The sequence below is a fragment of the Ceratotherium simum genome, chromosome 16 (genome assembly GCF_057802395.1).
Source record: "Ceratotherium simum simum isolate JZ-2026a chromosome 16, ASM5780239v1, whole genome shotgun sequence".
Lineage (NCBI taxonomy): Eukaryota > Metazoa > Chordata > Mammalia > Perissodactyla > Rhinocerotidae > Ceratotherium > Ceratotherium simum.
In genome coordinates, this window is record NC_141915.1 from 16,869,254 (window position 1) to 16,897,210 (window position 27,957).

General features: G+C 40.6%; 1 protein-coding gene across 1 annotated transcript in view; it reads right to left on the bottom strand.

Annotated features, from left to right (window-relative positions):
* The window catches only part of VPS53 (VPS53 subunit of GARP complex), a 152,981-nt gene extending 136,408 nt beyond the window's left edge, over window positions 1-16,573 (bottom strand). The window contains exons 1-4 of the mRNA XM_004433325.3: window positions 16,381-16,573; window positions 14,027-14,107; window positions 5,400-5,449; window positions 3,531-3,597 (exon numbers count right to left, since the gene is read on the bottom strand). Of these exons, the coding sequence (XP_004433382.1) occupies window positions 3,531-3,597; window positions 5,400-5,449; window positions 14,027-14,107; window positions 16,381-16,467 (285 nt within the window). The 5' untranslated portion in view covers window positions 16,468-16,573. The remainder of the gene's footprint in view (window positions 1-3,530; window positions 3,598-5,399; window positions 5,450-14,026; window positions 14,108-16,380) is intronic.
* Window positions 16,574-27,957: the final 11,384 nt, after the last annotated feature.

The following is a 27,957-nucleotide window of genomic DNA, read 5'->3' on the forward strand; positions in this document are numbered from 1 at the left end:
CATCACAGATTGAAATGCTATCTAAACATTCTTGAAAATGTGGTCTTGCTCTCTGAAATATGACCTGCTCTGCTGCAGCAACCTGTAACCTATTAATATGTGAAGGTGGGGAAGGCTGACATTCCTGCAGGCTGTCTAACTCTGGGCCTAACTCTCCAGTACTGCTAGTTTGTGACCACAGGTTAAAACATAAATAATTAAAAGATATATATCTACAAAGCACGACCCAACAAAAAAGTCCTGATGAATCATTCACTTTATTTTCACATTCTTGGAATTTTAAATACCTGAGACTCTCTTCATAAATATTTTAAGGTTTCTAGTGAGCCATCCTAAATATAGGCTGAATCACACTAAACAGTAGTGTTATTATTTCAAATAGTAGTAAGTGGGGACTAATCATACACAAATCAAGCTTTAAACAACTTTAAAGAAAGACACACACTGATCAAAATGATGTTTTTATGGTAAAGGGTTTTGTTTATTTACAATCAATAAATAATCTCACACAGACCAGATATTCAATACAGTTGAATAAAATGTTATTGCACATGGACTATGCGTTCCAAGAAATGTGAAGATGAGGAAGATATGGTTCTTGCCTCAAGGAGCTTATAAACTAGTCAAGGGGACAAGACGTGTTTACTAGTAACTCAGATGAAAGCCACACAAAAGCCAGATGAAAAGCACAAGCACAGGGCTGTGGGAGTTTGTGGGCAGAAAGGATATACATCTAATTGAGGGATGCTGGGATCAATTTTCTCATCCGTAAAATGAGAGGAGTGGACCAGAGGGGTGCCAAGTCCTTCTAGTTCTAAAACTCTGATTCCTTTTGTATATCCAGATGAGCTAAACAGAAAATTTCATGAAAGAAGTAGTATTTGAGCTGGGCCTTACACGGGTAAGATTGAAGCTACTGGAAGAAAAAGAGTAGAGAAAGCATTTCAGGCAAAAAGACGTACATCAGCATAGGTCCAGAAAGCACAGGGATTGCTTGTAGAGCACTAAGTCTTCAGTATGGATGAATCACAGCAGAAGACAAAATTTGAAAGGGAGACTGAGGCCTAGAATGCCAAGCAAAGCAACTTGGATTTAATCTGGTAGACAGAGGCCACTGAGGCTTCTGAAGAGGGAGATTACACGAGCAGACATATAGTAGGAAAGTTACAGATCAGAATGAGGCGGGAGTGTTTGCAGGCTACCCTGTTATTCTTTATTACCTCTAAGGGCCCCATTTACCCAGGCCTCACCTGCCAGAGAAGCGATGCTTTGTGGAAGAAACCTAAACAGACAAAAACAAAGCAATAAGGACTAAGAACCATGCAAGGACTACGAAATAGGATCAGTTTTAGGAACCTGATACGTCTATACACAAATACTGATGATGACAATAAGGAAGAAGGTAGACTACTCACAAACAGGCCAATGGAAGATGATTATTAAGAGGAAAAGAAAGTCATAAAATGGAAGAAAAATAGAGAAATGAATAAAACCAAAAATGTAAAAGAAAAAGAAAGAGACTCATAACACCAGTGAGCTACTAGCAGAGGAAACAGGAATATGAGAGATCAGGGGATTTCTACATAGGGTTACACCCCCCACCCAGAAATAATCTGGGTAGCATCATGAACATTTTAAAAAATCAGCTGTACTAAAAAATATCAAAGAGGACAAATAACAGAATTGAAGCTATTACAAAGGTACACACCTGGCCTAATTGAACTAGTATTGAAAAGAGAGGCCCAGACACTGTATGAGAGGAAGACTAGAAATGGCATGCTCAGAATTTGTTATGATAGCAATTTCTGAAATATGATGCCTAAACAGAAGAACAGAATCCAAATGAAAAGGAAAATGGTTAACAGATAACATCTGGCCCTTCAGTCATTGAAGAATACCTCCTCCCCACACACTTCTTTTTCCCTTCATTCCTTTCCAACAGCCTCCTGAGCTGGATCCAAAAAGAACTGTAAAACTTTGAAATGAATCTACACTTATCTGTTTGCAGACAGAACTAGGTACGAGGAACTGCAGCTATATCAGGTTACTATCATCTTTTTTTTTTTTTTTTTGCAATATATGAACTTTATTTCCATCTTGATTTTTAAAAAATTTTATTGTGGTAAAATACCCATAACATAAAATTTACTACCTTAATCATTTTTAATTGTACAGTTCCGTGGCATTAAATACAATGACACTGTCATGCAACCATCACCACCATCCATCCCCATAATTCTTTTCATCTTGTAAAACTGAAACTCTATCCCCATTAAACAATAACTCCCCATTCTCCCTCAGCCCCTGGCAACTACCATTATATTTTCCAGCTTTGTGACTTTCACTACTCTAAGTACCTCATGTAAGTGGAATCATACACTATTTGTCTTTTTGTGACTGGCTTATTTCATTTAACATAATGTCCTCAAGGTTTACCCATGTTGTAGCATATGTCAGAATTTCCTTCCTTTTTAAGGCTAAATAATATTCCATTGTATGTATATATCACATTTTGCTTATCCGTTCATCTGTTGATGGACACTTGGGTTGCTTCCACATTTCAGCTACTGTGAATAATGCTGTTATGAACATGAATGTACAAATAGCTCCTCAAGACCCTGCTTTCAATTCTTTTGGATAAATACCCAGAAGTGGAATTGCTGGATGATATGATAATTTTATTTTGAATTTTTTGAGGAAACACCATACTATTTTACACAGTGCCTACACCGTTTTACATGCCCACCAACAGTGCATAGCGTTTCAATTTTTTCACATCCTTGCCAAAACTTGCTGTTCTCTGTTTTTTTAGTAGCCATCCTAATGGGTGTGAGGTGGTATCTCACTGTAGTTTTGATTTGCATTTCCCTAACAATTGGTGACATTGAGCCTCTTTTCAGGTGCTTATTGGTCATTCACATATCTTCTTTGGAGAAATGTCTATTTAAGTCCTTTGCCGATTTTTGAATTGGGTTGTTTGCTTTTTAGTTGTTGAATTTTAGGAGTTCTCTAAATATTCTGCATATTAATCCCTTACCAGATATATGATTTGCAAATATTTCCTCTCCTTCTGCAGGCTGCCTTTTTACTCTGTTGATAGTGTCTTTCAATGCACAGGTTACTCCTATCTTTGGCAGCAACAAAAGTAATATCAAAATCCCAACAACCTAGCTGATAGATAAAAGCAGCCACAGTACACAAAATAAAGGAGGGCACAAGAGACGTCTGACACTAAGGAGAAAGACAAGGAAACTTTGGTTTTCTCATTTCAGCTTGCATGCCCCTGGCCCTGAGTGAGCTGCGCTACAATACATGCTCCTGGTCCAAGGGATGCCAAGTGCAAGTTCATAGCTGCTCTGGGCAGCCTAACCCTGCTGCTAGTGGGACAGGTCACGTACGTTTCCTGCTGCGTATGGGAAAAATCAACAAGCAAGTGTTCTGCAAGCAGGGAGATCCACAGTTTGGTCACTTGGTTGTTGGACTAAAGAAATCAGGGGAGTATAACTAATATGGAGGAATAAGTGACTTACTTGCCTGCCATCCTGCCCCACGTTTGTCTGACCTCTTACAACAGTTCGAATATTGTCATCCAGTCTCCTAGCAAAAAAGTTAAAGGATATAAATCATTAAAAAAGTCTCTATTCTAGGTTGACCAAAGGAAAAAAAAGTTAGTAACTTATCCATCAACTTCTGCAAAATGCACCTCCTTGTCCAGAAAACCAAACAAGTTTGAAGGATATAAAGAAGACTGAGGCCTTGGACCCCGGGGGAGCAGCAACAGTAGTGTAAGAAGCCAAGTCCAGCACAGACTGATGAGTCGTCTTTGTTTTTTAAAAAACAGGCTATTTTCACTTAATATTCAGAGCTGCCCTAAAGGACCAATATAACTTTTAGTATTTTTCATGGAGTAAACCAGGAATGACAAAGTTGCTGAAACTTTATGGGAACAAGCCAGGGAATTCAAATTACCGCACACAAAATCCTTCCTCAGTAACTTCTTCAGGAACCTTAAAAAGGATAAGGAGCCAGAGTGATAGACGAAATCAGTGCTTCGCCCTCTGGGCCCTGATTGTAGAACACAGATCTGTGGCATCCAGTTTCTCTTTCCCCTGTGGCTCAACAGGGGCCATTTAATGGCACTTCAACCAGAGAAATTTATATCAGTCAATTTCATTTTTCATTTGAAGAATCCACTAAAGCTATGGTGGGAGAAAGCTGAAAACAACTGGCTCACAAGTGATTTTTAGATGATTAGGGAATTTCCATTTTCTGTGCAAACCCTGGACAACTTAGTGGTCTCTATTAGAACTGTTATCGCTCAAGTCCACCAAAATAATAAACAGGCTTCTTTGTACTTCCTAAGGCACCCAACTGAATAAAATATTAATGGCAGAGGTCTTCACCAAAAAACCCAAAGGTTGTAAGGGAAAAAAATCATCTCTTGGATTCAAAATGAAGCCTTCTCCTCATCAAAAGTTTAAAAAAAATACCTATATTTAAAGTAATGACATCAACCATTATAATAATAATTATAACGAACAAACATTGCCTGAGTATCTATCATATGTCAAAACTGGAAATTCAAACGTGGATAAAACAGAACAAGGCTATTGGGCAGGAAGGACACTTGATGACCACCCTAGACAATCACATCCTAGATTAATTACAATGTTTAATCCTGGGCCACTACCCATGCCAACCAGCAGATGTGATCATATTATTAGCTGGTATGTGGCCAAGACATACACATATAAGCCCATCTTCATATCTAAGCCTTGGGAATACAAACAAGAGGTAAATCTGCTAGAGAAATAAAAACATTTAAAAAAACAATAGAAATGTTTTTGCTTCTTTTTATAATCAACTGTTTCGAATAGCCTGTTACAGCTTCCTTCCTTTTTTATAAACAATTGAATTGAATTGAAATTTTATAAAACTGATCAAAGAATCAAGTCCTTTGCCACAAGGCTCGTATGGAAACCCCATAAAAGAATTATTTTTTAGGGGCTGGCCCCATGGCATAGTGGTTAAGTTTGGCACGCTCCGCTTTGGCAGCCCGGGTTCACAGGTTCAGATCCCAGGCACAGACCCACACCACTCAGCAGCCACGCTGTGGTGGCAACCCACATACAAAACAGAGGAAGACTGGCACAGATATAGCTCAGGGGTAATCTTCCTCAAGCAAAAAAAGAGGAATATTGGCAACAGATGTTAGCTCAGGGCGAATCTTCTCCAGTAAAAAAAAAAAGAAAAGAAAAGAAAAAAAAATTTTTTTAATTACCATCTACATCAAACTTAAGATTTCAGGGTTCTCACAGACAAGTGTGATCCAGAATGTGATTAACTAAATTAACAACATAATTTTTATTAATTATTAATAATCATACCGTGTTACTTACCTTATTTTCAGTCTAATTTTGTTCACGACTTCATCTATGTTTGCCAAAGACTACAATAAAGAAGGAAAAGTGCCAGCTATTATTTTCCTTCCTGGAATTCCTCTTTTACAGGGAAATGATGAGCTATAGGTAATGGCTATTTATGACATCTCAAAAATTTAATCATACAGTATGATACAATTTTTACTTTTTTAACAAAAGTATAGCATAGTTGGCAACTACTGCAAACTCCAGCCTGGCATCTATTCTTTGTAAATAAAACTTTATTGGAACACAGCCACGCCCATTCATTTACATATTCTCTACAGCTGCCTTTGAGCTACAATGGCAGAGGTGAGCAGTTGCAACAGATACTGAATGGTCGACAAAGCCTAAAATATTTACCATCCAGCCCTTTACAGAAAGTTTGCTGACCCCTGGTATATAGGACAAACTCATACAACAAAATACTCACAGCGATGAAAGTGAATGAATGATTACAACACACGACAACATAGATAAATCTTACTAATAAAATGTTGCACAAAAAAAGCCAGACAGAAGAGTATACACAGTACAATTCCATGTATATAGTTCAAAAATGGGTAAAACTAGTCTCTCATGTTAGAAGCCAGGATAGTGATTATCTTTCAGGGAGGTAGTGACCACGAGGATGTAAGAAGGCACCATCTGAAGACTTTTTTTTAATGTTTTATTTCTTGATCTGGGTGGTGGTTACATGGCAGTATTAATTTTGTGAAAATTCATCAAGCTGTATACTTAAGATTTGTGTACTCCTCCACTTTATGTTATACTTCAATAAAGAAATAAATCTATTTTTTTTTCCTAAGTGTATAGGTCCACTAGAAAAAAGTTTGGAAGGATAAACACTAGTAGTTGTCATCTATACCTACTAGTGGCTGTAATCTATGAAATCAGCATCGTAGTTGTAATCTACGAAAAGGAGGGATTTTAAGTGTTTCTCTTTTGGCCTATGAGTATTTTCTAATTGCTCTATATTGACTATGCATTGCTATTGTAATTACAATAAAGTTATTTCTATTTTTAAGACAATGACAATAAAAACAAATAGACTATTTCTAACCTCATCAAGCAGAAAACGTGAGGAAATGGTGCCCCCTAATGGAATAGAGACGGTACAATTTTATAGAACCATTTTAACTCAAGTTTTCAAAAGAGAATTTTATAAGTCCTCTTTCCTTCTCCCTCAACAGATATTTAACCTCAGAAGGAATTGGGGGTGATGCAGGAATTGTGCTTATAAATTGCTACTGGCAACCTGCGCTGGCAGGAGGAGGCCAGGAGCCGGCCAGGAGCAGGTCTGGTAAGGGAACCAGGTCACAAGCGTTTGAGACGTCAGGTGGGGCCATTCACATCTGTCTACTGTTCTGACAAAGCCAAGGGTTACTCAGAATTTTCAGAAATCCAAGAACAGACTGACGTAAAGATGAATCTCAGAAAAGAGATGTTATTTTAAGCGAGGAATCCACTGTCAAGTCCGTCCCTTCAAAACTGGCCTGGGTATGAATCATGCTGCGGGAACAGGAGCTGAGTTGTCAGAGGACCTGGGTTTGGCACAACTCTGCCACCACAAACTCGCTGTACGTCTACAGGGCAAGCTGTCTAACCTCCCTCAGTTTCTGTCTCCTCAGATGCACAATGGGCATAACAGTTTCTGCTTTGCCTACCTCTGCTGGAACCCATTTCTTTTTTTAAAAAAAATTTTTTAGTATTAAAAAAACTATTTAAAAAATGTTAACATTTGGGGAATCTGGGTGAAGGGAAGCCATGAATTCTTTGTACTTTTCTGGCATCTTTTCTGAAAATGGGAAATTATATCAAAATTTAAAAATTGCAATCTATTTAAAATTGGTAAAACATTACATCATCAAAAATTCAAATAGTAGAAGAGGGTAAATAGTGAAAAGTAAGGCTTCCTCTCCCCTCGTCCCACCCATCCCCCCAAGTTCTCCTCCCCAGAGGCAATGGCTCTGAGCCAGTTTCTTTCGTAGCTTCTCAGAGATGATCTATGTATTTAAAGCTCATCCATAACTTACAGCCCCTTCTTTATATAATGCACATCATCCTGCACCATGCTTTTTTCACTTAACAATATAACTTGGAGGTCATCCCACATCAGTAAACATTGATTTTTGGCGGTACAGTAACTATTTCCTAAATTTAATACTCCTTAGACATGAAGGTCCTGTTTAAGCCATAACAATTTTTCTAAGAATAATTCAAAATAGGGGCCGGCCCCATGGCTTAGCAGTTAAGTGCACGCGCTCCACTACTGGTGGCCCGGGATCCCGGGCGCGCACTGACGCACTGCTCGTCCGGCCATGCTGAGGCAGCGTCCCACATACAGCAACTAGAAGGATATGCAACTATGACATACAACTATCTACTGGGGCCTTGGGGAGAAAAAGGTAAAAAAAGGAAGAGGATTGGCAATAGATGTTAGTTCAGGGCTGGTCTTCCTCAGCAAAAAAGAGGAGGATTGGCATGGATGTTAGCTCAGGGCTGATCTTCCTCACAAAAAAAAAAAAAAAGAATAATTCAAAATATTTATGCCTTCAGGTGTTCAATTGCATTTAAAGATTTTATTTATTTATTTTTTCCCCCCAAAGCCCCAGTAGATAGTTGTATGTCATAGTTGCACATCCTTCTAGTTGCTGTATGTGGGACGCGGCCTCAGCATGGCCAGAGAAGCGATGCGTAGGCGCGCTCCCAGGATCCGAACCCGGGCCGCCAGCAGCGGAGCACGCGCACTTAACCGCTAAGCCACGGGGCCGGCCCTCAATTGCATTTAATAGAGCAAAAACTTGGGAACAACCTAAACGGCCATCAATAGAAAAGTTCAATAAATCAGGCCACAAAAAAAATTTATTCAATGGACTTTTATGCTACCACTAGAGACATGGGGGGCAGGGAGGCTCAGAAACAAGAGAGAAGATTGCTTATGATAACATGTTAACAAGGAGAAAACACTTAAAAATATCAAGTATGCCATAAATACCCCAAGAATATAGCTATTAAAAGACCAGGAAGAAATATTCTAAAATTATAATGCTTGATTGCATGTTAGGTGGACCCATGGGTGACCACTTTTCCATTATCTTTCAGATTTTCTATTGAGGAAGCAAAAGGGAAAGGGTGCTAGCATTTAATGTGGATCTGATATGCAATACTCTTCTAGACATTTTACAGAAATTAAATCCCTTGATCCTCTCAACCATACTAGGCATGCTATGTTCCTCTTTAGTGTAAAGAATGGGAAATAGGCTCTGAAAGGATACACGCTTTGCTCAAGGCCGTGGATATAACATTTAGCACATCTGGCTTTGGCTGGGGTCTGTCTGACTCCTGGGTCTCTGCTCTTTCTTACTCTACCATGATCCCTCTAATACAATGGTTCTCAACCTCATTTTTCTCCAGCCAACACACCTGAGGGATATGACATACTTCCTGCTATCAGTTCAGTGCCTCACTATGGCAGTCATTCTCACTGGGGTTGAGGGCCTCTCCTGGAGTTGGGATAATACCCCACAGGTATCCAGACGGGCTGCCCTGGGTGGAGACGATACATTTCCTCTTTCAGAATCACTCATCTAGTTTAGTTGTAATGTGGTTGCACAGTTTTAACTTTATCATTTAAAAATGTTTTAATTGCGCCAGCCCAGTGGCGCAAGCGGTTAAGTGCAGGCGCTCCACTGCGATGGCCTGGGGTTCGCCGGTTGAGATCCTGGGCGCGCACCAACGCACCGCTTGTCAAGCCATGCTGTGGCGGCATCCCATATAAAGTAGAGGAAGATGGGCATGGATGTTAGCCCAGGGCCAGTCTTCCTCAGCAAAAAAACAAAAGAGGAGGATTGGCAGACGTTAGCTCAGAGCTGATCTTCCTCACACACAAAAAAAATAATAAAAATAAAAATGTTTTATTTATTGAAAAATATTTCCTGATTCTGATGGCAATTCTTGCTGATTACAGAAAATCCTTAAAATCACTCACACCTCCAGCAGAGTATAACCACCATTAGCATTTTGGTATCTTGCCTTCTACTGTTCCTTCTACGCAAATATATAGCTTTTTAAAAAAATTAAACTGAGACGATAAGCAACTTGGCATCTTATTTTTTTCACTTAACTACATAGATCTAGAGCATTTGGGGGTCATTAAAAATTCTTCATAAATAGCTCCATATGATTCTTTTTTCAAAGTTCTTAATTATATTAGTTTATCATAAATTTCATCTAGTTTCCCCTAATCAAACCTCTAAAGAAAACAGAACAAACGATTATCTTCAGTTGCCTACTGGGAGGCTAGAAAGGTTTTCCAGATCATTGTTACCAAACCTGGCTACTCTTTTCTTTTTTTTTTTTTTATAATTTTATTTATTTATTTTTTCCCCCAAAGCCCCAGTAGATAGTTGTATGTCATAGCTGCACATCCTTCTAGTTGCTGTATGTGGGATGCGGCCTCAGCATAGCTGGAGAAGCGGTGTGTCAGTGCGCGCCTGGGATCCAAACCCGGGCCGCCAGCAGCGAGCGCACACACTTAACCGCTAAGCCACGGGGCCGGCCCCATACTCTTGAGAACCACCCAAGAAGCCCTATTAATTACAGAAACCTGAGCTCCTCCCACCTGGACCTGGTGAGTTAGAAACATCCGGGGATCTGTTCCAGTCCTGCTTCCAGGCAACCACAGACACTGCAAGTAGTTGCCACTCAACACAAACACGTACACACCCTCCTTCTTAGAGCGGCACTTTGTTCCTGACATACTGACATCTACCTTACTTTAAATATTCTAAACTCATAATTCATGGGCTGGCTCCGTGGCTTATCGGTTGAGTGCGCGCGCTCCGCTGCTGGCGGCCCGGGTTCGGATCCCGGGTGCGCACCTACACACCGCTTCTCCGGCCATGCTGAGGCCACGTCCCACATACAGCAACTGGAGGGATGTGCAACTATAACATACAACTATCTACTGGAGCTTTGGGGGGAAAAAAATAAATAAAAATCTTTAAACTCATAATTCACAAGTATTTACTGCAGGTCCATGAGGTATATAGATGGGTTCTGCCAAGATCTAGCAATAGTTGAAAGAAATTATAAATCATGCCACTACTTTCTATTACCTTTTCATCAAGGTCCATGAGAATCTGGGTTGGAAGATGAACTGCTACGTATAAATCTGAGGTTGGGGAAATAAAGGTAACCCCGTGTCATAACTTTTCTGAGTTACCTAAGAAACTTCACCACACACTATCATGTACATGGGGGCGTAATTAGACACAACATATAACTGAATCTGTGGAACAACAAATGTCTGTGCTCCCTTCAGTATTTTAAAAACAAATACACATAGGGCCGGCCCCGTGGCTTAGCAGTTAAGTGCGCGCGCTCCACTACTGGCGGCCCGGGTTCCGATCCCAGGCATGCACCAACGCACCGCTTGTCCAGCCATGCTGAGGCCACGTCCCACATACAGCAACTAGAAGGATGTGCAACTATAACATACAACTACCTACTGGGGCTTTGGGGAGAAAAAGGGAAAAAAAAAAGGAGGATTGGCAACAGATGTTAGCTCAGGGCTGGTCTTCCTCAGCAAAAAAACAGGAGGATTGGCATGGATGTTAGCTCAGAGCTGATCTTCCTCACACACACAAAAAACATACACGTATCAGGAAGAAGTGAGAACCTAGTGGTTTCCCACATAATTTTCAAACCTAACACTTATTTCTGTTTTGGTCAGTCAGCATTCTTGATAGGGTGGGGTAGATGAAATATTTTCACAGCTAAAACTACTGTCTTTATACCAGTTGTTCCCAAATTTCTATCTCCAGCTAATTGCTAGACTTCCTCTTTCATAGAAAATGATGAGGTCTAAAGGCCGTGAAATCTCAAAAAAGACAATCACACAGTAGGGTACCATTTTTTTCCAACTTTTAATGTATTTAAAAATTAACATGTCCATTAGAAAAAGTTTGGAAGGATATATGCCAAGATATTAACAATGATGGGGATTATGAGCTACAGACTCAAATATCTAGCTACATATTTCCATCTGGATGGCCCAAACATATTTAAAACTGAGCTCATCTTTACACCCGACTCCTACTCTACTTACCACTGAAACCTGCCCTTCCTCCTTACCCCCAATATAGGGTAAAGGTGTCAACACCCACCCAGTCTGCCAGGCTAGAAATCAAAGTTCAAAACCCTTCATTTGGCTTACAATGTGCAGCTTACATGCCATTTCCTCAGGGAAGCCTTGTTGGATCCCTCAGACTAAGTAAGGCCCTGTGGGCTCTGCTTTCACAGTATGTAGCCTGCTTCCTTCACAGCAAAGCTGTCACATTTAAGCTGAGCATTCTTGATCTCTCTGTGCCTCATTATTCTCATCACAAAACAAGCATGTTAACAAAGTGGAGAATTTATCATTGTTAAGTGTTTAGAATGGCGCCTGGTACATAGTAAGCAGCCAATCAATGTTAATTATTATTATAGTTGTAGTAGAAGTTAGGGCTCTTTTGAGAGCAAGTAACAAATAAAAATTAATAATTACTGTATTGTAATTATACAAACAAGTCTTTGGAAAGTCATAATAATTTACTCAGAATCTGTTAATGGTATAGTTAATAACTATTAAGGTAGACCGGAAGCTCTATGTTGTAAGGACCATATCTATCTTGTTCACCCCTCTAGCTCCAAATTTCTTACAGAGCTGGGCAGAGGAGGTGTTTTTTGTTGAGTAAATCAGTGAATTTTAGATTTGACATACCTTCACCCACCAAACTCTGCGACTTCTGTCTCCTAAATAGCACTCAGATCTTGTTCCCTCCACCCCAGTCTTCACTCAGGCTCTCATCACCCCTCTGAAGTGATCTATCACAGTAGTCTGCTAACTGGTCTTCCCGCCAAGTTCTGTCTCCCCCCAGTTCATCCTCCACAGTGCCGCCAGAGGGAATTTTTAAAATGTGAATCTGATCCAGTCATTACCCTGTCAAAAGTCCTTCAACGAACACCCAGTGCCTAGAGTAGCAGTCTCCAGAGGAAGGTGGGTGCATCCCCAAAGGGTTTGCAATAATACCCATGAGGGTGTGAGAAGAAAATATTAAAAGCTCTGTTTTTATTTATATAGCAAACACTACTAAAACTTAATTTATTTAATATTGGTACTAGGATATGTACATAATATTTTGGAGGTACAGGCTTAAAATTTAGCCCAGTGAAAATTAGTTCTGTGGAAAATATTTCACTGAAAGGCATGTGTTATCCAAAAAATTAGAGACCACAAGCCTAGAGGACATATAGTTCCTTCAGGATCCTTGCTCTCTGCCTACTCCTTCAGCCTCATTTCCAATGAGGGTATGCTCCCTGTGGACACTCTGCGTTTCTCCGAGCCTTTGCCTTGTGTTTACAACGACCTTCTTTCCCTTGTCATCCTGGAAGATTTACCTAGCGGTTCACTCTGCCTAGAATAGAGTTCTGCCAGATTGCCACAAGCCTGGCTCCTTTATAGATATCAGGTCTCGGCATAAAGGTAAGCACCTCAAAGAGACCCTCCCTGACCACCCATCTAAAGGACACCCCTTCCCTCCCCCCGCCCCAGGCTGTCATGCTCTATTGCTGCACTGGCTTCTTATCACAGCATCCACCATACTTGATAATTTCTTCTTTAATTATGTGTTGATATGTTTATTGTGTTCTTCCCCACACTAGACTCCACGAGACCAGAAACTTGCCTGTCACGTTTACCATTTCTCCTGTTTCTAAAACAGTGCCTGGTACTTAGTAGGCACTTAATGAATGATTGCTGAGTTGGACTAAATGAAAGGATGAATCCTTTAAGACTTCGCAGAAGGGCTGCCTCCTCTCTGAGGTTTTGATTTTCCCAGGAAGAATTGTTCTTCCGTTCCTCACTGAACTGTTACATACCTCTCTTACAGCATTCACCAGTGTCTCTCCCCACTTGATCATGGTCACTTCAAGGGCATGGACTGGGTCTTATTCATCTTTCTATCCCCAGTGCCTGGCACAGTGACTGACAACACCTGACAGGGACCCACTGAACGTTTGCTGGATTAATAAATGAAAAACCAAGCACAACTCTAGCTGACCTTCTCCCAACTCTGCTGCTTCTAATTCTGGTCTACTTCTCACCTAAATGCCCAAAAACTAATTTTACAAGAAAAACCCACCTGTATAGGCAAATCACTCAACAAAACAAAATAAAACAGAAAGTCTGAAAAGTTACATCTTGAAACAGGAGTGAAAGTAGTTTTATGGCTCCAGGCTTAGCCTGCCCACCTCACTCCCACTTTTCTCTATGACATTTTAAAAATTCTCTCCACTTCCCAATTTACTACAGGAAGTTTGCAGGGACTCTTACGACCTAAGGGTACAATTTCTAATAATATGCTCCCTATATAAAGAATTCCACTCTAACACAACAACAGTATTTGGTATTAGCTAATCTCCCCCAATTGGTTACAATGGAGTTTGATATGAATTTAACTCACACTTGTTTATCAAGGCCCCTTAGATTATGTCGTATAACACACCAATCATAACACAGGATGAGCCAGAAGCCACTGAAATAAAGGAAACGCTATACTCACTTGTTCCGTCGGGAACAGGGTATTGATATACTCCACAGCATTGAAATCTGCTCGATCTAGGGGATCCTGGCTTGGAAATACCTATACAAAGACAGGGGATTAAAAATAGCTGTCACCTTTCCATCTTGTTTTATGTATTATTTCTCTCCTCCCTACTTACTACTCCCTAGTAAATTCTTTGAAGACAAAAACCATATCTCTTTTCATTTTACAAGGCTTAACACACAACAGATGCTCAATAAAACAGCTGTTAAAGTAACTCTTTAATTTTCACCAAAATCTGTAATTTTAACATCTTGGTGCAACTAACAGAATGTGCAACAGTGAAAAGTTCCACAGACATCAACAAGATTCCAAGGACAAGGAAATATAAGCAGGCATTGTGCACTATCAGATTAAACCAGCTGATGACATGGTTGTATTAAGGAAGTCTTGATGACAGACTTATGCTCCACGTCTCAACGATGTCTCTGCAGGAGAATTCACTATGCATTGAAGCCATTTTTGTGCTTCAGACAGTGTCAGGAAATGGAAAGCTGGCATTCAGGAACTGTCCATCTCTTTAACAGAAAAAAGAATGCTGCCTTCTGAGAAATACAGCTAACTCCCTTTAAAAGTTGCAACTTGGGGGCCAGTTGGTTGCGTAGCGGTTAAGTGCGCGCGCTCTCCGCTTCAGGGGCCAGGGGTTCGCGGGTTCGGATCCCGGGTGCGCACCACTTGTCAAGCCATGCTGTGGCAGCGTCCCATATAAAGTGGAGGAAGATGAGCACAGATGTTAGCCCAGGGCCAGTCTTCCTCAGCAAAAAGAGGAGGATTGGCATCAGATGTTAGCTCAGGGCTAATCTTCCTCACCAAAAAAAAAAAAAAAAAGTTGCAACTTGAAGAACATGTAACAAGGTGGATTATAAAAACAGTCAAGTGATCCCCTGGGTACTGGATTTCACCGGCTCAAGATAGTTATTCTGGGAAGCAAATTCTTCTCTGGTGTCGGTTTATTAGATAAACCTATGCTAGAATTCAATTTTCTTAATAAATAGCAAAAATGTATTCTTCTAAAATCCTTGTCAAACAATAACTCACTGCATTATTTGTTTCTTCAGTTAGAACCCACTAGGTCCAAAGAGCAAATGAAATGTATGTCTTGGGCCAGCCCCTGTGGCCTAGAGGTTAAGTTCCCCGTGATCCACTTCCACGGCCCGGAGTTCAGCTCCCAGGCGTGGACCTATACCATTCATCTGTCAGTGGCCATGCTGTGGCAGCAGCTCACATACAAAAAGAGGAAAATTGCAACAGATGGTAGCTCAGGCGAATCTTCCTCAGCAAAAAACCAGAAATGTATGTCTTTTTCTGGCAGATGGAGGTGGGTGGGGAGCAGTGTGGCCTGAACACCAAAACCTTTACCCAATGGTCTGGCATCCTCAGGATGTGCCAAATGTGCCCTGTATGGATAATCCAACCACTCCTAGAAAAACACACATCCAAAAATCTACAAATGGAACAATACAAATTACTTAATATAGTGGCAGACCCACAGTATTAATGCTCAATAAATATTAACTATTGGCAATAGCAGTAGTAATGTTTTACTTTGAAAAACTTCCCAGTGGTCAGTAAATGTGACACAACCCTCCTTTTCTTAAATCATATCCCCTACGCCAATTCCTTTAAGAGAGATTTTCTCCCTTTAACAGGAACAATACTCTGTACAAGGGTCTAAATCACTATTTCTAATATCATTACTCTTAAAAACTCAATAAACTTGAAAAGAGAATTTAGTCATCTAAAGAGTCTCTGCAGGGAAGGGAGGCCTCCTGGGAATATTCTTTAACCTACCCCAAACTGATCAGCAGCAGGAATTTTCAACCATTTAAGTATAGTAAAGGGGTCCTTTCTCAACTCTTTCCCCTCTGCTCTGTGATCCGCTTCAGAAATTAAAGGTACCCCCTCCTCTAAATTCCGAGTCACTCACAAGGAGCTAGTTTGAGAATCGAGAGCAGTGGCACACCAGCCTGGTAAATAAATGAACCGCCCTACAACCCCCCAAATCTGAGGTTGCTACCCATGAAGTCCCTTCTTCTAGGTCCATCCTTTCAGGGGGCACAGGTCCTTTGCCCAAACCCATCAGGACGCCCCACCCTCCAAAGACAACCCACGCCTAGAAAGGGCTCTCTCCCTTCCCCAGATTCAGAAGCCTCTTCCCACCAGAACCTCCTCTCAAGCCTTTCCTTTCCCTTCCGTGCCTAGCTCCCCACTCTCAACCCAAAGACCGCTTCCTCCCGGTCCAACCCCAGGTCCCTCCCCCAGAGCTGCCCCATCCCCCGCACCCTCCTCCTCTCTGGGGGCGGAACGCTCACCTGCTCGATTGCGAGTTGCACGTCAGGCGTGAGCTGCAGCACGGCTTCCAGCTCCTCCACGAACTCCAGTTCCTCCTCCTCCATCATCCCACCGCCCAGCTTCCTTCCGACGCCCACCCCAACCCCAACTCGGACCTCCAGCCGTCACCCAAGTCCCAGACCAGCAACCCTCGCGTTGCAGCGCTCAGACAAGACTCAGCTCTGTCAGCCAGCCGGGCGCTTCCGGGAAGCCGGGCACTTCCGGGATCCGGGGCACTCTGGGATAGCGGAGGACTGACCTCTGGTCGCCCGGAGGAGGCATTCCTGTCACGTCCCGGGAGTCTCCCCCGGCAGCCCTGTAGTCCGACAGCCCTTGCCTGCCCTCAGCTCTCCTTAAGATGGTGGGGGCCCTCTTCGCCTCGCCAGAGGCGCCCCCCACTGAGGGCCCTGGTGTTGAGGAGGGCCTGGCCGCCCCGGCAGGACCCCCCGGTGAGGGTATGCCCCGGCAGCGTCGAGACCCACCGACAGCCCCCCTCACGGGCTGCGAAGCCGGCGATCCTTCAGCTGCCAGGGCCCCCTTGGTCAATGGCAGTAGGTGTCCCCCTGCCATCGGGGAGAAATGACCCCAGCTGGTAAGTGGCGATGGTGCCAAGGACAATTTGTAGGATGGGACAGCGTCCGCTTGACAAAGTAAAGTTCCCCTTGTGCCATGCCTCTGGGCAGAGTTTTCTGGGGGTGTCTGCAGCTTCCTCCTTGGCGGAAAAAAAAGAGCCAGATTAAGCAGTGCCCCGCCGCTGGGAAATGTTTACTTTCTATCTGGAGTCTAAGTCCCATTCCACGACTGTATGATCTTGAACAAAGTACTCCACCTGCTGGACTTACTCTGTCAGGATGTGGTGAGGGTTAAATACAAAAAACGCTGTGCAGATTTAAGCTGGTAATACAGGTGATATTAGGGTGTCTAGCCGTTATGCACCACAAAGGAAAAAGAGGCCAGATCACCCTGTGGAACCACTTTTCCTCTAGACACTTAAAACAATGAGAGAATTGCAGCCAAGAGAAGAGCTGTTTTACCAGTTAAACATTGAAACTCCAAGATGGAAGAGTCTCTGGCCCATTGAGATTTTTTTTTATTTTAAATTTTATAAAAGTTGTTTGTAGTAAAGAAAAGATGGGAGCAATAGCATTTCTAACAATAAAGGAAAGCTTAAAAATATAAATTTGCTATACAATAGAATATTATTGACTCATAAAATCATGGTTTTGAAAATTATTTAATGATATGGAAAAAATGTGCTTAATATATTTCAGAAAGCAAAATGTATATTTCAGAAAGCAAAAATCCACAGCATGGTCCCAGTTTATGTGTGTGTATATTTTCTCCCTGTAAAAATGATAGCACAGAAATACCACTTTTCTGCAGGTGATGGAATGTACATTCCTTGTACATTTTCCCAAAATGTCTACAATTAGCCTGTAGTACTGTTATAATTAGAAAATATAAATGCCTTTTTTTAAAGGAAAAGGTAATTATATCTACCTGTCTTGGATGTTTTTTCATTTTTTACATTAAGAAATCATTTCCATGCAGTAAAATTCACCCTTTTAGTTTATAATGCCATGAGTTTTGATAAATGCATATAGTCATGTAACTACCAATACAGTCAAGACCTAGGACAGTTCCATCATCCTTCCAAAGTTCCTGGTGCTCCACCCCATTCCCTGGCAATCACTGACCTTATTTCTGTTCCTATAGTTTGACTTTCCCAGAATGTCACAGAAATGGAATCATACAATATGTCACCTTTTGAGTCTGGCTTCTTTCACCTAGCAGAATGCATTTGTGTTTCACCCATGTTGTTGCATATATCAGTAGTTCATTTCTTCTTGCTGAGTGGTATTCCGCAGTATGGATGTACCGCAATTTGTTTATCCATTCTCTGATTGAAGGACATTTGGGTTGTTTCCGGTTTTGGGGAATGATGAATAAAGTTGCTGTAAACATTCCTGTGCAGGTTTTTGTGTGAACACAAGTTTTCATTTCACTTGGGTGAATATCTAGAAGTGGGATTGCTGGGTTGTACGGTAAATCTGTGTTTAACTTGGTAAGAAACTGGTAAACCATTTTCCAAAGTGGCTTTATCATTTTTGCATTTCTGCCAGTGATGTATGAGAGTTCTGGTTGTTCATAGAGCTTATTTTTAATGATGATAATAATAACTAACATTTCCTAGCCCTTACTATATGCCAAGCACCATGCTAAGCATGCATTGTCTCTTTTAATCCACACGGCAATTCTGAGATTGGTAGTTATTATCATTATCTCCACTTAACAGATGAGAAAATGGAGATGTAGTTAAAAACAAAAAACTTGCTCAAGGTCCCATAGCTAACTCTTCCTGTCATTCATTCAGTCATTCAGTAAATTCAATTCCTGTTCTTCCTGCTGGTGATAGGCACTAGGCTAGGTGCTGGGAATTTAGCAATCAACAAAATAGACCAAATGCCTGCCTCCAGGGAGCTATTTCCTTGTATGAAAAGGGTATTCATGCAAATATATTATTGTGATAAGTCTATTGAAAGACAGGTAAAGCATATGTTGAGACTATATTAATAGTGTTCTGATTGGATTTGGGGGTCAGGAAAGGCTTCTCTGAGGAAGGGATTTTTCAGCTGAAGCAAAGAGTAGGGGCTGGGAAGAGGAGATGACAGACAAAAGGAACAGTATTTGCAAAAGCCACGAGAATTGGCCAGAGTGATGGGACTTTGAATGCCAAGGGGAGAACAGTACAAGAAGAGGCTGGAGAAATAGGCAGTGCCAAATGGTGGAGGCTCTTGAAGGTCATGTTAAGGAACGGGAAGTCTGGGAAGGACTGTAAGCAGAGGAGTGACGTGACCGGGTTTACCATGCCCGTCGTCAACCCTAGTCCCCTCATTTTCGTTTTTTCTGCTTCTGAGCAGCCTGCGTTGTCGTGGAGAGTCGGGAAACCAGGGTGACCGTCTCCAGTACACATTCATACTGTCCAATTTCCACTGATTGTCCTTTTATGCATCCGTTGTCAGCTCTCAATTGCATCCCCCCTGTGACCCAAACCTCTCCCTACTCTGCATCTCCCAACTCCATTATTTTCCTTCTCCCTCTTTGCAGATAAGATACTAGTAATGAATATAAGTTTGGGTTTAAGAGAGTTATACAGTACAAAAAGTGTAGGAAGATAAAAGAGCAGAGATACAGGTAGACACTAGGTTAAAAATTACATAAAGATACGTGATAACAGGCTAGACTGATTTATTTATGATAAGTGAAAGGAAGGAAGGAAATACCTTTAACAGAAGGAAGAAGCCTGGAAAGACAGAGTATACACTTTTTAGAAATAAAATATGGAAGTTTACAGATACAAGAAATTTGGGTATGAAAATAAGGAGCATGTGATAGTCTTACAAATGAGCTAGGCTTTTTAAAAAAAAACAAAACAATTTCCTTTTATGCTGTGGGATGGAGTACAGCTGATGACAAAGTATTAGAGAAAACATATTTTCTACCTTGAAATTTCACCAAATGAGGCATAAATCCAGTCTCTAATACTTAAAAAACACACACACAAAAAATCCTTGGAGCCCCTATCCTTTAAAAGGTGACAGGAAAAGGATGGATTGGTAAAGGAGGAGTCCTGCAGTACGCTGTAGGGGATTTGTGGGGTGCATCTCTGAGGACAGCATCAGAATAAAATGGAAAAAAAACAGTAACCCCCAAATGAGGAATTTTCATAATGTTTCTCATTGTGCCAAAAAAATGTAAGTATATAGGATGGAAATAGTAGTAGTTTAAAACAGCCTTGATTAATGAAGTCCAGTGAGATCTCTAAATTTCATGAGTCAATTTAGTGTTTCTTTCCAACTCTGTTAAAGGGTCTCCAGGGGCTGGCCCAGTGGTGTAGCAGTTACATTCATGCGCTCCGCTTTGGCGGCCTGGGGTTCACAGGCCCTGATCCCAGGCGTGGACCTACGCACCGCTCATCAAGCCATGCTGTGGCAGGCGTCCCACATATAAAGTAGAGGAAGATGGGCACGGATGTTAGCCCAGGGCCAATCTTGCTCACTAAAAAAAAGAAAAAAAAAAGGAGTCTCCAATATCCTGTTACATCTGCAACCAGTTTCATTGTTTTTGAAGTCGCTGTACTATAATATATTAATAATGAATAATGAATAATATTAACACTATTAATATTATTAATATTGAGCAGAGTGTGCTGTTTTATAAAATCAAGACAGCGTCTTCTTTCCATTGAGGCTTCCCTCTCCATAACAACCTTCTCCCAAACAGCTGAGCTTTTTGTGAAACTTCCTGTAAAAATTGCAGGATGTCTGAATTACCTGATCCTTACCGACTAAATGCCAGTAGTATAGCCCCTTCCTCCAACATCATGTTAACCAAAAATACCCCCTACAAATTTCCAGAACGCCCCCCAGGACTCTCAAGCACAATCACACTTAGATCCTGTTGTCACTGTGGGTAGCAAAAGCTCGCAGGCCAACCTGTAGTGGAGGAATATAGTTTAATTTCTGCATGAAATCTCATTCAAAATGTTCCTTTGGCACTCCTGTATGGACTGTTTTTAGTACACGGCTTTTCGTGATGACAGGTTCTTTTGCTGTCCTTCATTCCTGGATTTTCTGAATATCCTCGACACGCGTTTGTTCTTGATTGAAATGCAGATGGTTCTGAATGTTCCCATACCCTGGACACAAGTTTTGTTTTGGTTGGTGCTCTGGTTATCTATGCATGCCCATTCTTGCTAAACCGATCATAATCTTCAGCTAGCTTCAGCAGCTCTCCTGTTCTCATGGTCATAGGTCAGGCATTCATTCATGCATACATGCTTGTTCCCAGATGCTTTTAAATTAGAACCCTTTCCCATTGGCTGCGTTGGGTTTCTAATTCAGTAATTCCTTCACTTACTCAAAGTGATAATTATATAGGCCAAATGGCAAACCCTTTTGTACGAGTCTTACACATTACAACAAATGAAAAAAAAAACTTGTTGTATAAAATTGACATTAACTAACTAGTACAATCATTGTAACATAGATATTAGTCATTCATTGTATCTAACACCCTTAAGTAACTCACAGATGCTTCTGCCACTTCCAGCCCTGTTTCCTTGTCCCTTTAGCTCCACCTCCTCCTGCTGAGTTTTGTTGTATTCCCTGAGCTGGATCTTCAGCCGCTACTCTTCTCCTGGTCTACACCAGTAGTTCTTAATCTTTTTTGAGTCTGGACCCCTGGGAGGATGTGAAGAACTCTATGTAGATCCTTTCCCCAGAAAAATATACATTTGTACAATATTTTGAATGCAACTTTAAGGGAAGGGGGATTCCATTGAATATTTCTGAAACTTTTTTTTTAAGCCCACACCTCCTCCTGCTGAACATAAAAATCTTGTGTGATCCCTCCCACATCAATATTCTGATAAGAGGTGTGATCCTCATTCCTCCAATTTTACGATCACTGATATGCAGTTGATATCCATTCTCCACCTGCCAAGAGTATTTTGCACAGCTAAACTTTATATAGGTCTACATCAGAAAACCAGTAAAAGTTTGATTTCCTAAATATAATATTGTCCAAGATTCTGATTGCTTTCTCCACCCTAGTTCCCCACTGAGATTCACTGCTTTGAGAGACAACTCGCACAGCCATCATTAGTCTCCAAATCTTTTATATCCACACTTGGGTTTCTCTCCTTAGTGTCAGTCACATGTTTTCAACTGCCTGTGAAAATCTTCACTTTGCTTATTCTCAGTTTCTCTTCTTTGCCCTCATTGCCCTTGCCCAAGCACATTTATCTGTTGGGTTTAGAGTTTAGCATTTTGTGGGCGGATGTAATCCACTACACTAAACGATGGTGAATGGTTTTAGGGACTAATACAATACAGTGCATTTGCATAGTACTTTATGCATGGCTTAAATGTTTTCACATATGTTATTTCTTAGTCTTCCCGATAGTCCTTGAGGTGGGTAGGATGGTAGGATGAGGAGCCAAGGTCACGCAGCTAAGTGCTGCCTGCTAGAATGACAGCAAGGTCTGTTATGTTCCAGTCCAGTACTTTTGCTCTCAATGCTTCTCCTGCCTCCCCGAGCTAGGTCCTGTTACAGCGTTACTTAGAAAAATCAAAGCCATTGTTTTCCAAGAGCTTACAACACCTTGACACTTTAAAAAATGATGACCCTAAAAGCATGTTTTATGTCATATTTTTAAAAATATTACCTTTCATGTATTTTTTTTAAAGATTTTATTTATTTATTATTTTTACCCCCAAAGCCCCAGTAGATAGTTGTATGTCATAGCTGCACATCCTTCTAGTCGCTGTATGTGGGACGCGGCCTCAGCATGGCCGGAGAAGCGGTGCGTCGGTGCGTCGGTGCGTGCCCGGGATCCGAACCCGGGCCGCCAGCAGCGGAGTGCGCGCACTTAACCGCTAAGCCACGGGGCTGGCCCCTTTCTTTTTTTTTTTTTTTAATAATTTTATTTATTTATTTATTTCCCCAAAGCCCCAGTAGATAGCCGCATGTCATAGTTGCACATCCTTCCAGTCACTGCACGTGGGACACGGCCTCAGCATGGCCGGAGAAGCGGTGCGTGGGTGCGCGCCCAGGACCCGAACCCGGGCCGCCAGCAGCGGAGCGCAAGCACTTAACCGCTAAGCCACGGGGCCGGCCCCTTTCATGTATTTTTCAAGACAGCATGCTTTTCTTACTTCATCAAATTTCTAACTATATTTCAAAATACTCACATGCCTAAACTGAACCATGTTCCGCAGAAAGCCAAGCAAGTTTAACAATTAGAGCCATTACTTTCTAGGTGCTTATTATGATTTTCCTTTCTTTTATATTTATGTAATAAATAATGAATCGTTTGTATTGAAAAAACTCATGTAACACAGAAAAATGTAAAAGTCACTCTTACTTCACCTCACCCCATATACACACTCACAAAACCAACACATGCACATACACACTTCTCTCCCCAGAGGGAGCACTGTTGGCAGTTTGGTATTTTTCCTTCCAAACCTTTCTTGGCATGATTATATAGCAGTATATGTACCAATCACATTTATAGTTTTTTTAAATCATGTTATGTCTCACTATACTTATCATTATTTGTTCTTTCCCCTTTAACAGTATTTTCTGGAGCTCTTTGTATTTTGGTCTCTCTTTCCTTTTAATGGCTATATAGTATCCCATGGTCTGGCCATACCATAAAATATTTTATTTCTCTATTACTAGATATTTAGATCATTCCTAATATTTTGCTATTACAAACAATACTATATCCTTGTAATACGTGTGTATACTTCTACCAGCACTGAACAAACTGCCCACATCCTTGTATCTTTATGTACTCTGGATGTTATCAGTCTTTTAAATATTTACTTATAAAGCTTTTATTGGCTTTTTATATTTCTTCTGTGTATTTCCAGTTTATATCATTTGAATAATTCCTTTGGGTCATTTGTTTCTCTTCATAATTTGTAGGATCTCTTTGCCTATTCTGGATATTAACCCTTACTCTGTTATATACTACAAATATTTTCTTCTAACCAGTTACTTGTCTTTTAACTTGTTAATAGGGACGTTTGATGTACAGTTTCTTTTGTTTTGTTTTTAATGTACACAAATCTGTCAGTCCTTTTCTATATGACATCTAGGTTTTATGCCTTGTTTGGGAAAGCTTTTTCTAGCCTATGAATTATAAAAATGTTTTTTAAAATTTTCTTCTAATACATTTATAGTGTTGCTTTTTATGTGTAACCTTTTTTTTTGCTGAGGAAGATTCGCCCTGTGCTAACATCTGTGCCAGTCTTCCTCTATTTTGTATGTGGGTCGCTGCCACAGCATGGCTGACAAGTGGTATACGTCTGTGTCCAGGATCCAAACCTGCAAACTGGGGCCACTGAAGCAGAGTGTGCTGAACTTAACCACTATGCTGTGCAGCTGGCCCCTATGTGTAACCTTTGATATATCTGGAATTTATGTTTGTATTTGGTGTGTGGCAGGGCATTGTATTAGTTTCCTAGAGCTACAGTAACAAATTACCACAGGCTGGGTACATTTTGACAACAGAAATTTATTTTCTCACAGTTCTGGAGACCAGAAGTCTGAAATCAAGGTGTCAGCCAGGTTGATTCCTTTTTGGAGGCTCTGGGGCAGAAACCCTCTCACCTAGCTTCTAGTGGCTGCCAGCAGTCCTTGGCATTCCTTGGCTTGTAGACTCATCATTCCAATCTCTCACTCCATCTTTACATCGCCTTCTTCTCTGTGCCTGCGTCCTCTTCTGTCTCTTATAAGAATACTCTCATTGGATTTAGGGCCTACCCGAATCTAGTATGGTTTCACCTCAATCCTTATCAAGATTAAATATGCAAAGGCCCCACTTCCAAATAAGGTCACATTCTGAGGTTCTGGGTGGACGTGAATTCTGAGGGGACACTATTCAACTAATTTTATTTTTTCTAAAGGAAGGCTAATAGTTTCTGTGGTTTTCTTATGTACTCCTCCCTTTCCTCACAAGTATGATGCTTGCCACAGATTAAACTTAGTGGGTCTGGTTCAGGACTCTGTTTTGTTCCATTGACCTCTTTCTTCTATACTATTTCAATTATAATAATTTGTAGGATGTTTTGATATATTGTAAACTCCCCTCCTCCAGTGTTCTTTATTCAAATATTTCTTGGCCATTCTTGCACATTTTCTCTAATTCACCTAAGCTTTAGAAAGAGCTTGTTGAGGCCATGAAAAACAGGTTGGGATCTTGATTGGGATTGTACAGTCATGTATCACTTAACGCCGGGGACACGTTCTGAGAAATGCGTCGTTGGGCAATTTCATCATTGTGCGAACATCGTAGAGCGTACTTACACAAACCTAGATCATCTAGCCTACTACACAGCCAGGCTATATGGTACTAATCTTATGGGACCACCATCATACATGCAGTCCGTTGTTGCCTGAAAGGTCCTTATGCTGCACATGACTGTACTGAATTTAGAGATCAATTTGGGGAAACTTGACATGTTTACAATATTGAATTTTCCCTTTAGGGCCATGTTCTCCATTTATTTAGATTTTTATATCTTTCAGTAAAGGTTTGTAGCTTTCTTCATATAGGTGTTGCATATTTCTTATTAGGTCTAAAACTAGTGATTTTATAAATTAAAAAAATTGTAAATGGTCCTCTATTTCTATTACATTTTCTAATTGATATTTGCTGGCTTATAGACAAGACATTTATTTTTGTATGTTGACCTTGTATCTAGACACCTTATCTCAATTATTTTATTCTATATTTCAGTTGATTTTCTTAGTTTTTCTTGATAAATTGCCATTTTGTTTGAAAATAATGATAGTTATTTCTCTTCCTTTCCAGTGTTAAAATCTTTTTTGAAGGCTTATGTGTGTGCTGTTGTATTGGCCAGGACCCCAACAGTAGAGTGTTAAACAGCAGCAGAGTGAGTCAACATGGTGCTAATAGTCTACAGAGAAAGACATAGACAAACCAGTCAAGCCACTGATACTGCATAAGGAAACAATGGACTTATAACACAAAAAAGAAGAAAAGCAACAAAATCTTGACTAGCAAGCGCTCCCTGTCCTTCATCTTGCACAAATATTATTTAAAACTTTCCAAATCCTTCTAAGACCTATGCTAGGCAATGCCATCATGTTACCTGGCAACGTGGGACTTTGCTCTGCCTACAGGGCAAACGTACTTCATTCAGCCTGGCTCGTAACAGTTCATTCAGCCTTTAGACTGACCATTAATAGTTTGTGAGGTCAGTCACAGACAAGTGGTGACACTCAGCTGCCACATAAGCATGCACTAGTATGCTTGCGGCTGAGGTGCTTGTTGCTGTATATAATGAAGATTCCTTCCCAAGTAAGACTTTTAAGTCCTTGTAACTAATCAGCTTTCTCTGCATTGTTATTAGTTTCTGGCCATTTAGGTTTTCACCTACAATCTTGTTGAGTAGTAATTAACTCTTGCGGTTGAAATTGGCTGTGCCTGGTAAAAGACACTACAGACTTAGCTTCAAAAAGAGTAGCTTTTCCTTCATTCACTTCTTAAACAAGTACCAAGCGCCTACGTAATTGTAGTTTACTAACTAGGTTAATAGAGCTCCACCTATAAAAAGAAAAAAACTAGATACTTCAATAGGAGGTTGGGTTTCTATAGATATTACGATACCCACTTTAAAGACAGAAACTGAGTGGTAATAAGTATGGGAATCTTAATATTTTTAAGGTAACCAGAAAAGGTGAAGGCCTTGTCTATGTATGTGTACCCAGGTGTGCCTATGAACAAACCCACTCTCCCCCAGTTAAGAATTCCTTTTTTTTTTTTTTTTTAAAGATTTTATTTATTCATTTTTTTCCCCCCAAAGCCCCAGTAGATAGTTGTATGTCATAGGTTCACATCCTTCTAGTTGCTGTACGTGGGACTCGGTCTCGCGTTGGACGGAGAAGTGGTGCCTCGGGGCGCGCCCGGGATCCGAACCCGGGCCGCCAGCATCAGAGCGTGCGCACTTAACCGCTAAGCCACGGAGCCGGCCCAAGAATTCCTTAAAAAAAAAAAAAAAAGAATCCCTTTCAAAACCAGTGTTAACTCACATTGAAAGATAATCTATAATTCAAATATCAGATTACTTCTGACTTATTAAAAATGAGGTTTGTGAAATTTTTAATAACATTAAAAATGTTTATAATAAGTGAAATATTAATATTCAAAATTAATTTAAAGCATGACCTCAATCAAATATATAATAAATGTATATAAAGAGGACTGGGAAGAATTCTAACAAAATGTTAATATCTGAGAGTACTCTGTCTCAGTGATGACATTATTTGTGCTTATTATTTTCCATACTGAGCATGTTTTACTTTTTAACATATTACTTTTATGATAAGAAAACTAAAAAACAAAAAATCATCTGAGTTAAGTAGAGTAAGCAAAATCAACCTTTTATGGAATTACTTATGAGACATGAAGACACTGAAAATTATTGATCTGATAATTTAGGAAGGCAGCTGAGTTTGTTCACAGCGATTTGCTGGTTCTAACTCATTTCAAAGGTAATTTCCTTAATGGTTCACCGTCCTTGAATATTTCTTTTAAACTTGAGTTTAGAACTCACAGTATTCTGAGTCAGGTATGACTATCTACAAACAAGCAAATTTTTGCATTTATAGCAAAAGAAAAGTATAAGTGAAAGTACTTTGAAAAATATAAAAGCAGTACACAAAGGCAAGTACTGTATAATCAGTTCTTTGTGTAAATGATGGTTTTTATTGACAGGGATCATTATCACTGTGTACAGGAGCAAAGACTTCCTTGTGGTGTGCAGCTGTGGTCACTGTTTGTAGAAGCCAGGTGCTTGGGGTGTGGCTGTGCTGCTTAGACTCACAGTTTGCTTTTGCAAATCATCCAGGATGAAACTGAGGAAGCTGCAGTCTGGAACCTGGCAGGGCCGGCCGAGGGCATCTTTATGGAGAAGCTTAACAGAAAGTAACTGTGCTTCAGAGATACCAAGATAAAGAAT